This window comes from Gouania willdenowi, chromosome 21 (genome assembly GCF_900634775.1).
Source record: "Gouania willdenowi chromosome 21, fGouWil2.1, whole genome shotgun sequence".
Classification (NCBI taxonomy): domain Eukaryota; kingdom Metazoa; phylum Chordata; class Actinopteri; order Blenniiformes; family Gobiesocidae; genus Gouania; species Gouania willdenowi.
Window position 1 is genome coordinate 5,706,045 of NC_041064.1, and position 14,886 is coordinate 5,720,930.

General features: G+C 36.8%; 1 protein-coding gene across 11 annotated transcripts in view; it reads right to left on the reverse strand.

The window, feature by feature from the left end:
- LOC114454909 (syntaxin-binding protein 5-like) overlaps positions 1–14,886 on the reverse strand; it is a 170,799-nt gene that overhangs the window by 30,634 nt on the left and 125,279 nt on the right. For 7 of the 11 annotated variants that reach the window (XM_028435823.1, XM_028435821.1, XM_028435819.1 and 4 more), the window contains exons 18-20: positions 12,295–12,446; positions 6,620–6,688; positions 4,731–4,796 (exon numbers count right to left, since the gene is read on the reverse strand). In XM_028435823.1, the coding sequence (XP_028291624.1) occupies positions 4,731–4,796; positions 6,620–6,688; positions 12,295–12,446 (287 nt within the window). The remainder of the gene's footprint in view (positions 1–4,730; positions 4,797–6,619; positions 6,689–12,294; positions 12,447–14,886) is intronic. The other 4 variants (XM_028435824.1, XM_028435822.1, XM_028435820.1 and 1 more) reach the window with 1 other exon arrangement.

Genomic DNA, 14,886 nt, shown 5'->3' on the forward strand with positions numbered 1-14,886 from the left:
ATGAACCTGGCATTTTCTGAAAGTTTCAGCTCTATACTGTGTCTCCTCACTCCTCCCTGGTTGTGCCAACCTGATCTAAATTTATCCTCCCAGGTCAGCCACCCATCACTGCTGTTCTATCTCAGTCCACCTATCCACGGGCCTGGTCACGTCAGATTCTGCTACGGTTACACGTGCCAGGAAAAGCTGGACCGTTGCACCTCAACTCTAGCCTGAGAACGAACGAGGATGATGTGAAAAGTCGCAGGAGAGACGTACAATTACTGGGACTAATGGCACAAGAAATACAGGAAAAGGGTGAACACAAAAAGAGAGGAGAGACACGTGAAGAAGACCAGAGAAAGAGAGACGCTCTGTGTTGGTGACACAAAGAAGCTGAGTCACAATGATGTCTGGCTCTCCTAATAAGCTGTCCACGCTCCATACAGGCCATGCACACCTGATATGGCACCGACTGTCAGGCAACCTCTAATGGTCACGCAGAAGAGAGAAAGTTACTCAGTAGGAGGAAACAAACCAGGGTTGGGGTCAATTATAATTGCGATCGTGTAATTGATCATTACAGTTATGGCAAAATCATGAAGAAGTGAACTGCATTCACTTGAAAAAATAAAAATAAATCTGTTATTTCTGAATAGTGTATTTTTTGGGGCTATTTTTTTCCTGTTTTTCAGAGTAGTTTTTCTTTTTTTTTGTGCACATTTTTTTTGTCCAAATAAGCTTTTTCACACTCTGGAAGTGCACATGCGCAACCTGTTGTTCAATAGGTCGAGAGGTGTAAAAATGTCAACAAGCTCGGTCGGTCTGTTGACAATTGCCAACCAAACTTTGTTTGTCATTTTAGTCTTGAGTGCACTTCAAACGCATCATTTTATATCCATGGAACAAGCCATATTTGTCCAACTGATCCTGGCCTTTCTTTCTGAACAACCACAAAGTCCTTGTAATTGTAACGCCATCAGTATGGATTAAAGATAGATCTCCCAGTGTCCTAAACTAAGTTGAAAGCACATTTTTATCAAATTAAACAAGCCTGCCATGTTTGCGCTACATAGAAAAATAAATGCATCTGTCATTTCAAATGCCCTCTAAGCTCAGAAAAACAAATGGGGAAAAACAGAAAAAAAAATTCCTTCAAAAAAAAGAAGAAAAAACATTAGTCTGAAAAACAAACCAAAACAATAAATTATTCAGAAAAAAAAAAAAACAGATTTGAATGCAATACACTTCCATAATTAGAATTTAATAAATCTGTTGCTGTTGTAATCATAATTAGATTGTATTGAGTTTTGATAATTGACTTTGTAATTGTAATTGCCATGAAAATTCTATGAAAACTGTGAAAACTGGGGGACCATGTTACAGTTCCATGTACAGTTCTACACACATTTAACAATTATTATTATTTACATTTTCTATTTGTCTGCATCACCAGCCCCCCTTAAGGAAAGGTAAAAAACTGATTTAAAAAGAGAGGGCAATGTTACAACTAGGTGAGGGAGAAGGGAACAGGGAAGAGGGAGTCAGGGTGGGACGATGGAAGGGGTGCGGAAGAGTCGACTATTTTAAGGTGGGAGTGCAATGTGATGTTGCAGTCGTGCATAATTGTATGTAGTAAACAATTATTAAAATATGTTTCATATCAAGCATTCCCACATTTTACCAATTAAAAAAATAAATAATTGAGTTTATATTGACACAAAAAAGGCTGAGATGTCCACGCCAAAAATATTAAAACCTATATTTTCATTGATTAGGAAGTCTAACAATGTAACCAACTGAAAAAAATAGATTATGGATATTTGTTTTAGTGTATTTTACAGTTGATTTAGGACCAGCTATCATAAGAGATGCTAACAGAAAGCTAGCACAAGAGTAATGTTAACTTTTATTGGGTTATTTATTTCAGGCTCAGTAATTGTTATTAATTGTAATTGAAATGTAGTAACCAAGAATGTTATTGTAATTGACTTTCTGAGGATAAAAAAAAAAAAAAAAAAAATGCTGGTCACTGTAATTGTAATTGAATTGTAATTGAACATGGGTAATTAAAAACATAATTGTAACGGAAAGATTTAACTGGCCCAAACCCTGAAACAAACAATGAACTCTTTCTTTGCCTGACACCTGTGTGTGTACGACCTCATCTATCTACAACACGTGCCCAAATCCAGCGTATTTTACATAAGCATCCTCACCAGCTCATTAAACCAATAACAACACCCGGCAATGAAAGAATCCAGCACGTCTGAATGTGACATTTTAATCCGAGTAATCGTGCTCCCATTTTCATCTGTGTGTAACTGCTCCATCAGCTTGACTTTACGCTGCCGGTGTAAATAATTGGTCTCGTGCATTGTGTGCACAGTCCCTGTGCTTTTTATCCCTCCCACAATAACTCTTCTATCTCTGTAATTAACAAATGACAGCTCTGTAATGGGACACAATGACCATGACCTCATCCACGCACACCAGCACGCTGAAGGACTCCCTGTGCTAACAGCAAAGAAAAGCTTGCACTGTGTCTGTTTAACCGTTTCAGGCAAGATCACCAAAAACAAACTGAGAGGCTGAACTCAAGGTAAACTACAAGGTAAAATCTGCTGTGAAATGAGAAAACAAAACAGCCTCATCATGGCCAGGCTTGTGTAAGCATTTGCATTTCCAGCTTTATCATAAAAATAATAATAATAATAATTCTTTGTTTTGTCAAAGCCACGCTTCAGAAGTGAATGTGAAAGGAACATTTTCAAAGCAAACTTCCTCTGAAATTGAAGCACGAGGTCAAGACTCCAAACAGAAGATCTGGAACAATTGATTTCATTTGCACAGACTCACTCGCTGTCAGAGCAGAGCAGGACAGGTCTCAGAGGCAAAAAACCATAAAAATCCATCATGTCTGTTCTTTTCTCTTAGAAATGTTTCGCTACGGAAAAAAGGATCTGAAAATCCTCCCAATCCAAGCTGCAGATGTAAAACAATGTTCATGTAGGCCTGCTAATAATCGACATGTACAGAAGTCTCAATTATTTGCAAAATTCAACAATGCAGATGTAGATTTCACACAGGAGGACACCAAACACGTCTTCTACCACCTGATTTACAGTAAAATGCACTTAAATCACTTTCACAAATTGAGAAAAAATACATGTTAATTATTATAATGTGACCTACGTCTTCTAGTAGGTTAAATGCACTTTGAAATAGTATTAATATTTGAACACAATAATACATTTTTTTAATTGTGGATCACTGTTTAAGGCAGAATAAAGGTCCATTAGGAGAGCTCTTCTTCTCTGCTTCATTGTCTACTACAAAACCCTGTTTTTATCCACTTTTGTTAAACAAAAGAGGTTTAAATCAGCATCTTTAACTTTTCCTGATTATTTACAGCAACTAAAAGCAGCACACATTGGCATTTTGACTGAAAATGCTGCTAAGGCTGATTGTTTCACTTCAATAGAAAACAATGGGATGTTTACAGGCAGTGGGGCCGTGTGACATCCATCACGTGATTTCAAGATGGAAACAAGCTCTTGAACAGTAAAGTAGTCTCATTTAAAAAATTAAATTAAAATTTGTTTTAGAAGTGAAGCATTACACATTCTGAGATATCTTTAGCTTTGCAACACTTAGGAGTCTCTAAATGTCTGTGAGGAGGTTCTGTGCCCAACACCAGCTGAAGCGAAAACGACACGTTTCGGATGCACGGTTGGAAGCAGCGATCTTGTCATGCCGAACTGCTGTTAGCATAGCCGTTAGCGTCTGATGAGAGTACACTTCCAGGTCACGTACTTTGGCAAATCGGTAATGGAGAAAACGAATAAAGGTGTTCGTTTTCCGTTTTTAGTTTTCTGTACAGAAGCAAAAGAGCTTGAATTTGAAAAACAAGGCGTATTCCATTTTTTCATTTTGGTTTTGGAAACAAATGAGTGTTTTTGTTACATAATGAAAAAACGAATGAACGAATGATACACGGATTCATGTGCTGCATGACATATTCACACACACAAACATGGGTTCCATTTTTAAAAAATATATAAATACATGGGTAAAATGATATAAACAACCTTGAATTGTTCTGCCCTTTCCATCTACAGGTGGTTATCACCTATTATTGCATTCCTCTCTCTGTCCGTTCCAGTCGCTGGAGACCAACACGCACCTAATTGAAAACTTTAGCAGCAGAGAATAAAAGTCAAACAGGTTTGTATTGAAATGCTAGCACAGATTTAGATATAGCTAGTAGATTCTTAAAGTTCCTGCTGGATATAATGAATAAACATCTTTAAAAAGCTCCTGTGATGGACTGACGCTCTGTCTATGGTGTCCTGGCCTTCTGCACTGAGTAACTAAGGCTCAAAAGCAGGTATAGAAGATGGGAAGAGACATGTATTCACAGGGCAAAATGCATCAAACGTATCTCAAAGGACTCAACCTTTTTCCACCAAAAAAAAAGAAAAAATCTCATTTCCCACTGAAATGGTTTTAAGCAATTTCCATATGTTGAATCGGAAACCTGTCATAATAAAACCCCCAGTGAAGATGAAGAAGACTGATGGGTCTGAATGGTGAGGTCGCGACAGGCTGTAATCCAGGTTTAAACCCGCCAGGATTTTAGAGAAAAGTTTCTTTTGCAAAGAGAACTAAACATTTCCATCGAGGAAACAACATGGAGGCGGCGGTGGCAGGTGCAAAAGTGTTAGAGAGAGAGTGTGTGTGTCTGTTACCTGAGGTGGGCGACTTGCTTCTCTCCATGTCAATGGACTGCTGGTTGTCAGTGAGTTCAGTAAGGCCTGCAGCAGTAATGAGGAATGGATATAGAGTTAGAGTTACTTTGTCACCATAATGTCAGTCATACACACAAGTAGCCAAGCCATAACCCAAGGTATGAGTATTTTTAGGTATGAGTATTTTTAAAGTACTCATAGAATATAAGAAGTGACACAAATTAATGCACTTTGCTTTGGTTAAACGATTCTTCTCAAGTGTTTTTGTGTATTTTAAAAATGTGGCTGCATGGACTACAATTGGTTTCAATATCTTTTATTTGTCCAATTAGAAAGAATACTCGAGTATGTAGTGCAAATCCCATTATACGTCAGTACAAACATACCATAATACAAAACAAAACAAGCACAACCAACACTTTAACAACAAATACCACATGCACCAAGCACAAGCCAAAATACACCAATGATTTTCCAATGTTTAGCTAGCCGCTTAATATTAGCCTCACTAAGTCAGCACATTTTTTAAAAAGGAGGGATTATTATATACTTTTCCTTCAGTCCAATTTATTTTACAAGCCTTCTGAGGGCAAATTTCCCTGAATAATTTACTATGAATTGACAAAATGACTGAAGTTGTGGAAAAGCGACGCCGATGAAACATTGCGCTGTCGAGGAAAATTTGAATTCCTTTGAAGGACACTTTGCAAGTCTCACTTGAACCAAAGTGACTTTAATCACAGCAGTACGTTTGCTTAAGTCACAGAGATCATTTAATATTGACGTTATGTGTGAGTTTGGAGTTTCAAGGACAAGGTTCAGACATGACTGGAATAAGGGGAATAGTTTCCAGTTCTTCTCTAGTTATCTCACTGGTTTGTCCTTTTGGTTTTTTCTCTTCATACTGGTCTAAATCAAATATTAGGCTGTGTTGGAAATGTCACACTCTGTACTATACTCTACAAACTACATGAGTATATACTGTCTACTATATACTATAAGTTAGGTTACTATGGTAACTGTTCCCACTGAAGTATACTTCCAAGTTTCCCAAGATGCATTTCGAACCTACAACGACAAAAACCTGAAGCACACTAAATATTTCTGTTGATTTTCCAGCTTTGAAATTTCTGAAAACATTTGAGGCAAGAAAGTGACCAAGTAGAATATCAACACATGCTCATTTGATCCATAAAACTAGCATTTACACATTTAATTCCCACATTTCAGAGATAATCAGAGACTCTCCATTCTGCTACTGACAGAAAACTTCCGGTTAACTTTAAAACAAGATCCCTATTTACAGAATAGTTTAAAAAAACTAATGGAAGACAAGAAGAGATGCTTTTGTTTTGAAAAGGGGATGCCAGGACGATTTTACATTCCGCTCGCAATGCATCATGGGGCGGTTGAGTATGACTAGTGTGCCCACCTCTGCATGCTTAAATAATGTCCAGATATACTATACATTTGGCTATTTCATAAATTACGGTGAGATAAATTAAGTGTTGCATGTTGAAATGTTCTATATTTCCTACCTTTTTTAATGGATGCTAAGTCTTCCATCATTATCTTTCCATCTAATTAAAGTGAAACTTGGAAATTGTAGTAGTATCTAAGTGCATATCAAACTGGTAGCCATTCCGATTTATCAGTAACTTTAAAGTTGCTCAAGGTTCCAGAAAGGCTAGTGACCCCTTATCTAATGTGAGCGCACTAAACACTCATTTTGACGTCAAACTTGATATTTAGTTGTGCGTTAGTATGCGATTTCAAACACAGCCTTAATCTTTGTAATGAATCTGATGAGCCAACCACTGAAACATTGGCCCAGCACAAACACAGACACAGAGCGCCCCACCCCCGGCCTTTAGGAAGGCCTGACTTACTCTGATAGGATGTACGGATCCTTTTCTTTGAATCGGAATATAAGTTAGACAGGCCACGCATGCACAACTCTGTCAGGCAGGACCGCATGCCCACACCATCAGCCACAGAGTCCCCAAAGAGCGGGGAGGGGTGGGGGGGGAGGGTGGACAATGAAGTGGTGGACAGCAAAAAGAGAAGGTGGTGGAGTTTAGATGGAGATTGGAGATCAGGGTGAAGAAGACGAAGGCAGGGAGAGAGTGCGGTGAAAAAGAGAAGAACACACAGGCTTAGAGGAAGAGAAGGCAAAAGCAAGCAACTGTGTTAAAGAGTCAGGGAAAGACAGACAAGATCAACACCAGCAAACCCCAACCAACCATCAACCCCTCAAATATCTGTATCTAAGAATGGGTTTATAGGCACTATTATAAAAAAATATTTTACTTCAGAGGGATTTTCAATCAACAAAAAAACTAAAATAATAAAATTACACACCCATACACAGTATTATTGCTAAATAATCCCTTATCCACAAGAGGTGGCCACAAATGACCAATAGTTGTTAGACTTAAAGCTGCAGTATGTTTTTTTTTTAATCCATGCTAAACTTTGAGCATGTTGGAATCCAAAGTGTTATCAGAGGACACTGGACCTCTGCTCCTTCTCTTTGCTCTGTATTCAAGCTTTAGAAAACAAGGAGAGTGACGCCACTTTTCAGCCAATCAGAGATCTTTTTACAAACAGAGTGCTCCAAAGAGCTGTTTTGGGGTGTTATTATCTGCCCGACTAAAGTCGATGCACGACCATGTCCTCTCGGTAGTAAAAGTGCAATCGCGGACATTCCAGCAGAAGAAGTCCCCATTGTGGTGTTAGGCACAACTTTTACAAGGCAAAGCAAGCGGAAAAAGGAAGACCAACATGGAGAAGCAACAGTCTAAAGACGGAGGTCAGTGGGAACTCAAAATGGACAGAGCAGGATTTCTATGGCAACAACACATCATCATAGGGTAAAAGGAAGCGTGATAACAGATGGAACAAGAAGACATAGTCATCAACATCCCCCGCCAGATTGGTTCTCATTATAACTCACAACCTAAATGTCCTAAATCTAACTTAGATGTATACATGAGAACATATTATCACATCAGAATATAAAATTACTAACTATCATAAACGTTTTCTAAGAAAAGCTGTCGGCTTTGAAGATACCTCGAACAGAGTAAAAAAAAAACGTAACAAGGGCAATAACTCGGGAAGAAATAATTGCGCGCTTCTCATTTTCGAACTCCATCAAGATGTTGATAACCTGAAGCCACACATCAAATTTAGTTATCCTATCTTAAAAGGCTTCTGAGAAAAGCTGTCCCCTTTAACTTAAACGGACAGACACACGGACGGGCCCACGGACGGACGGAGCTCAAACCTATAACCCCTTCCACATTTTGTGATAGGGGATAATAAATCATGCGTAAACCCAAGACAAGCATATCCAAGGTGGAGAGATATAACTGTAAAACTGAAACTTGCTGAAATAACACTACAAACAAGTTGGCAACAGTCTAAAAAACAAGCTGCTGCCCAGGTAGATGTGAAACTAAATAAAACAAACTTAAACCCTGGAGCAGTCACAAATCAATCAAAAGTTCTTGTTGAGAAAGAATATTATTATTCTGGTAACTAGATCCTGTACAAACTCGTTGCTCAAAGTTGAAAAATTTGAACTTTTTAAAGGAACTTCAAGCAACAACTCCCCCAGCCGTCACTCTCTGTAGAGCCGAGGCAGTAGCCCCTCCCTCCCGCTATAGTGAGACGGCTGCAGCGGAGGGCTGTACTACACTTCCTCAATTTACCGGGGCAAAATTAAAGCTGTTAACTTCTTCATTAATCCTACATTCTGAGTGAACTCATTCTTTAATAATGGCATGACTTGATATTTTAAACCGTAAAAGCAGCGCTCTCTATGATATGGCCGGAGAAGAAGTGATTAGCCCAGTCAGCGGCAGACACTCTCACACAGTCTGTTTCCTGGTCTTTACGTCACTGGAGCAATGAAGTGATGGAGTGACCAAAAAGCGCCACTATATTGAAGTGACTGCAGTCGCTACAGTCCCGTTCGGTGTGAACGCACCTTTATACAAACCCCGCGTAAACAAACGGAGCAAGCAGGGCGGAGTAATACAAAAAGCAGAAATAGACTATTGCGGGCATTTAGGACCGAAAAAAATTATCAAAATTCAAAAATCTTCGTAACTGTCCCGGAACCGGATGTCAGGATCCAGTTCCTATTTGGAACTGGATCTCGGTGCCCTACCCTTCCAATAACACAAGATAAAGTCCCTACATTTGTCACTAGTCATTATTGAGAAAAAAGTCGCCAAAACCTCCACAGTCGTGCGCATTTACGAGGATGCCAGTGAATTCAAAACAAGGAGGCAGCGTGGTTGATTCCACACAAGTCTCACAATTCTACACACTGCAGCTTTAAGCCTTAAAAAAATGTAGCGCTTTCAATAATTTGTGTAAGAATTGGACTGATCACAAAGTGGAGCTATTGCTAACACTGACAACAACATTGTTAAACTTAAAATTTCCTGCTTTTCCTAGATGCACGTTTAGGACTAGATTTACAATAGTTAGTTAGTAAAAAAAAAGTCTAATATTTACTAATAATTTCACAAGTACATTTAGTCGATTTTGAGAGATTTATTTAACAGTTTTTGGGGAATTTTCAGTTGTATCTGGCAACACAAGTGAGAAGCAAGATGGGGGCCAACTTTGAAAAATCTGAAAGTCGTTTGACAGTATTGAGGCTCCTAAAATGAGATGTCTGGGTAAGTAAAAGCCCAAACAATAAATACCATGCATTATAAAAACCTAAGAATATTGAATTAGGGGCGTATCTGTGGGTGAACAAACCTGATGTTAATTATTACTATTGTGGCAAATATAGCTTTTTGTCTATTGTTAATTTATTTGTATTAAACATCTCTATTAATGCTCTGACAGTGTGTACATTTAGGAAAACACCGTCACCGGTTGAGCTTAGTACTGTACATTGTGCTTCCTCTTCAACCTTCTTTTTTGGGATTAATAAGCTGTTGATTCTGCTTTTTACCACTAAACTGCCTCATTAACAGATAAAATCAAATTGGTCTAGAATAAAATTACGTCTTCGTTATTAGAATACACACTTTAGTATCAGACCCGTAGTAGCAAAGCAAGTATAGTGGAGACTGAAAATCAGAGGCTGTACTTTAATAAAATTGGAGTTTCAGTGTTTAAATCAAATTTTTATGGCACAAAATAGAGATTCTATAGCAGCAAATCTTTCCCTCGCCAAATACTATTTTCACTCTTACTTGTGGGCATTATGTAACAGAAGGTAATGTAAAGTGCATTGTGGAATGAAAACGCATTAACACTAAAATAGTTGCTTTAGAGGTGTATTCATCTCTGGATAGGCTGAAACACCCACAAGAACCCATTAAATACTGTAAACTGTAACCGAAAAGCAGAGATTAGGGACAGAGGAAAAGGAAGGCAGGTGTTTCGGAAACACTATCCGACCTCGGTGGCTACAGATCTGTGCTCAAGCAGCACCAACAGCAGAACAAACAGAGAAATCGGACGACAACATGCATAATAATGCTATTGTGGAAAAGACAAACCACCTGCCAGCATGCACGTCAGGTCACAGTGATCTGTAACAGGCAGACTGAGGTACACAGGTCATACTGGGACTGTGTGTGTGTGTGTGTGTGTGTGTGTGTGTGTGTGTGTGTGTGTGTGTGTGTGTGTGTGTGTGTGTGTGTGTGTGTGTGTGTGTGTGTGTGAGCAGAGGAAGAGTAAAGAGGGAAGATAAACCACCTGATGGTTTTTCTTTTGTGTTGTCAGATTTCAGTCACATATTTAGTCTGGATTGTGCAACATAATGACAATAAGGCTTGTTTATTTTGTTGTTGTCATGATTTAAGGTCTGTGGTTATTTATTTTTATTTTTTACATTTGTATGATGGGATTTTGTGTTTTATGACTGAGAAGATGTTTTGGTTCTGTTGCTCATTGGGTTAGTTTCAGTTGTGGGTCCAAATCCTTAAATTAGGACTCACCCACTTTTTCGGTTTTCTGTTTTGCTTCCGTTTGTCATCTTTTGTTAGTTATTCTGTTTGGAACATACTCTGTTTAAACCAGCATGATTTACCTACAGTTTTAAAAAGAGGCCAACAATTTTGCCCATTTTTTAAACATTTTGTGTAAAGTTATGTAAATGTTTGTGTTTTTTTCTCATGCCTAAAGGAAATAAAAATGTGTATACCAAAACTATTTGTAATTGCAACAATTTCTAGGAGAAATTGTGTATTTTATGGAAACATTACAGGGGTGGCAATACTTTCGTCCATGACTCTAAATATGAAGATACATTTGAATTAAAGTATTTTGTCTCTACATGTTTTGTCTTTGGCTTAGGAATGGATCTAAGTCTGATATCACACATTTAAAAATATCAGGGAAACAAAACAGGTATTATTTAGAATAACTTGTACATTCATTTTCTTCTGATTGTGAATACATTGAACTTCTGATTTCTGTTATTTCACTTGATTGTGATCATCTGTTAGGGGAGTAATTCCCTCTGCCTTTCTGTCTGTGCCAATGTTGGTGATTGACGTAATGGGCACTGTTGTGATACTGATGGACAACATGCAGAATACAAAGGACTAAAGTGCCTATACTTCAGAGAAAAGCTTTTCCAATTTACATTCTGGGAAATTTCTCTTCTTTCCTCCAAGTGTGCAGATGACATTTTTGGGATTCAGTCTTTGTAAGTGAAGCCCGAGGCCTGAACACCAATTATATAAATCATTTTTTTTTTCTTTTTTAATTGTTGGAAATTTGGAAGATATGAGGTTTTTGGTTTAACTAAGTGTTTTAAATCAATGATTTAAAGCGTATTTAAGTAAAAAAAAAAAATAAATAAATATATATATATATATATATAAATATTGTATTCATTTTTTATTTCTTATTATTAAAGAGTGCATTGCTCTAATTTGAATAATAAGTGCTACATTAATTAATTACAAATAATAATACATTAAATACTCATTTAAGTATTAATTTAAATAGTTTAAAATGTACTGAACCCAATAATGCCACCAGAACATTTGGTAGATAAGAGTTTTTTTTTTTTGTTCTATTTGTTTTTAAACCAAAGACTTACAGCTCATTTTAGTAAAATAAATAAATAAATAAATAAAAAGGTGTTTATTTTATTAAAAAAATGTAAAAATAAAGAGTGCATTGCTCTTATTTAAATAATAAATAATACGTTAATTAATGATAAACAATAATAAACTAAAATACTGAACCCAATATTGTCATCTGGAAATTTGGTAGATATAAGTTGTTGTTTTGTATTTAAAACAATGATTTAAACCTTCTTTCAGTTTGAAGAATAAAGAGTGCATTGCTCTTAAAGGTAAGTGCAGTTTGTAAGGATAATGAATCTGTATTTAGGATAAATGATGATCTCTTGAGGCGGTGGTTGTACGGAGGGATAAGGAATGAGATGGATGCAGAATATTTAGGAATATTTAAGAGGAGAGAGAAAGTGAAAGAATAGAAGCCAAGTAAGGCAAGTGTGAAATATGGTGTGTGTGTGTGTGTGTGTGTGTGTGTGTGTGTGTGTGTGTGTCACCTGAGGTGGACTGTCTGTTCCTGCGTGGGGAACGGGTAAGGCGCTGGTAAGGGTCCGTGGCCCCGTACAGATCCAGTGTCGACATACACAACAGGATGGTTTTCTGCAGGTAGTCCACCACGGCCAGACCGTTACAGTTCCCGAACGCCAGACTGAACACACACACACACACACACATGTACAGAGGTGTAAAGAGTACTGATGTATCCTATTCAATAAAAGTACAAAACCCTTGATTGAAATCTGTACTCAAGCACAAGTACAAGTAAGTCATACATAAAATATAAGTACAAGTAAAAGTAGCTCAATTAAATAGTACTTGATTCACTCAAAGTAAAAGTTACTAGTTACTTTCACCCCCCACGTTTATTTTGGGAAATACAGTAAATCTTGCCACGGTTCCCTTGCATACAAAAAACATCTTATTTATAAACTTAAAAAGGAAATTTATTTTCCACAAAGGCATCTGTATAAAATAAAAGGTTTGTCAAAATGTACAAAATAAAATAACATCAAAGAATTCAATTCAAAATAAAAATAAAATATGTGATCAAGCTGTATATAGTATATAGACGTACATTTGTGTCTATTATTCAATAAATAAATAAATCACTTAAATAAAACTTAAATAAATAAAAAAAATTCAATCCAAAAAAAAAAGTGTTAAAATGCTATTATTTGGGTCTCAAACACTTTTCTTTGATTGATTTATTTTGAATGAAGGAGGTTTTTTGTAATTGAAAAATATTTTTTTTAATTTTTTACATGTATTTATTGAATAATAAGGACACAAATCTGCCTCCATATGAGTAGAGCTAAATTTATCAACTCTAAAACTGAGAAAAGAACTGGAATTCAATGCTGTTTTGGCGCGGTTACTTATACATTTATTCCGATTGGTCGGCAATGATGTGATGTCTTTGATTGTTCTCTGGATATTTCATGTTTTGTAGTTTCACAATGTCCAATGATCATTAAAAAAAATAAATAAATAAATAGTTGTAATCCATTACTTTCACCTTTGCAAATGGAGTCATAGGCTTGGGCACATTTATTCCGATTTTCTCCACCTTTTATTTTAATTAAAGATGACATTTTGGAGTAATAATCTGCCTTTGTCTCACACTCTTCATTCTGCTGGTATTTTACATTCAAATCTAAATGTCATCATGTCTTTGTTCAGAGTCCATTTAACAGAACCTAAGCTTTCATTTGGCATTATTATATATACGATTGGTAGATTTAAAGTTAGGCAAAAAAAAAATAAACGATCTTTGAGAGAAGTCTGACTCTTTTGTTATTTTTGAATAAACACTAACACTGAGGTTTGGATAATAACTTTTTAACTCTCCTAATATCCTCATATATTACTAACACATTTTAATCTTGGGGTCAATCTGACCCCAGAGATATTTGCCTCCATAAAATGATTTTCTGAGTTATTGAAAAAAAAAAAAAAACATCCTTCACTACATCATTTTCACTGTGAAAGAGCTGTTCCAAAATGAAAATTGTCTCCTCCCCCCCATATTTAATGCATCAACTCAAAAGTATCAACTCTGCACCTGCAGGTGTGGGGATGTAAGATCAGGCATGGGTCACATACAGACAGACGCGTTTTGTTCAGTACTTTGAAAAAATATCATCAAATTAGGAAAAGTCATGAAATATGAAGCAAAGAAAATAGTCAACTATTATTTTTTGAATGATAAACATTGAATGGGGTCAAATTGACCCCAAGGATAATAGGACGGTTAAAATATATAGTGATATTTCCAGTGTGAAGGATCTGCAGAGCAGAAAATCAGTATTCAAAAGTGCAATAATAAAAGCTATAGAGAAGCATATTTTTCAGACATCAGATCAACAGCATGTCAGATGTCTTTCGTCTAAATTAAATTCAGCGTGTGCCTGTGCATGTGTTAGTGGAACATCCATCCAGGAGGAGAAAAAAAAACACACAAATGTGAAGCACGTCTTCTTCTTTCCGCTGAGGCTGAGAAATCCTTCCGAGGAATAATTCAAGCTGTTCCGCAGCCTTGACCTACAGAGCGCTTCATAAAAGCTTTCTGATTCTATTGGTTTCTGCAAACAGTGCAGCTATTCAGTGGAACACAGTTATTTAAGTCCTAAAAGGAGTCATTGAGCGCCTCCTTTGGCTCTCACCGAGACAGTTATTGATTTAAAACTTTTCAAAACTAAATTCTCAAAGTCAAGGTCCAGAGCAGAAAATCTCTTTAAAAAGACTTCATCAAAACGATGACAAACAATGACAGAATGAAGTGCAACAAGATCAAAAACCTCAGTGTCAGAACAAAACTAAATCACTTTATCATCCACTACAGGTTGATCAGATCATATAGATGTGTGTTTTCAGCAATCTTTTTTTTTTAAAGAGCCTGCTGTCCAAAACAGTATTTCAACAAAATCCTTGACAAAAGTATATACCAGAGAATTATTAAACACGAGAAGTGATGTTAAATTGTTCTTTGTGCCAAAATATGGTAGAAATATGAGCTTTACTATTTGAAAGTGGCTGTTTCTCAGATATGGGAAGGATCTAGCTTTTTTTGAGGCGACTCAAAGTGCGTA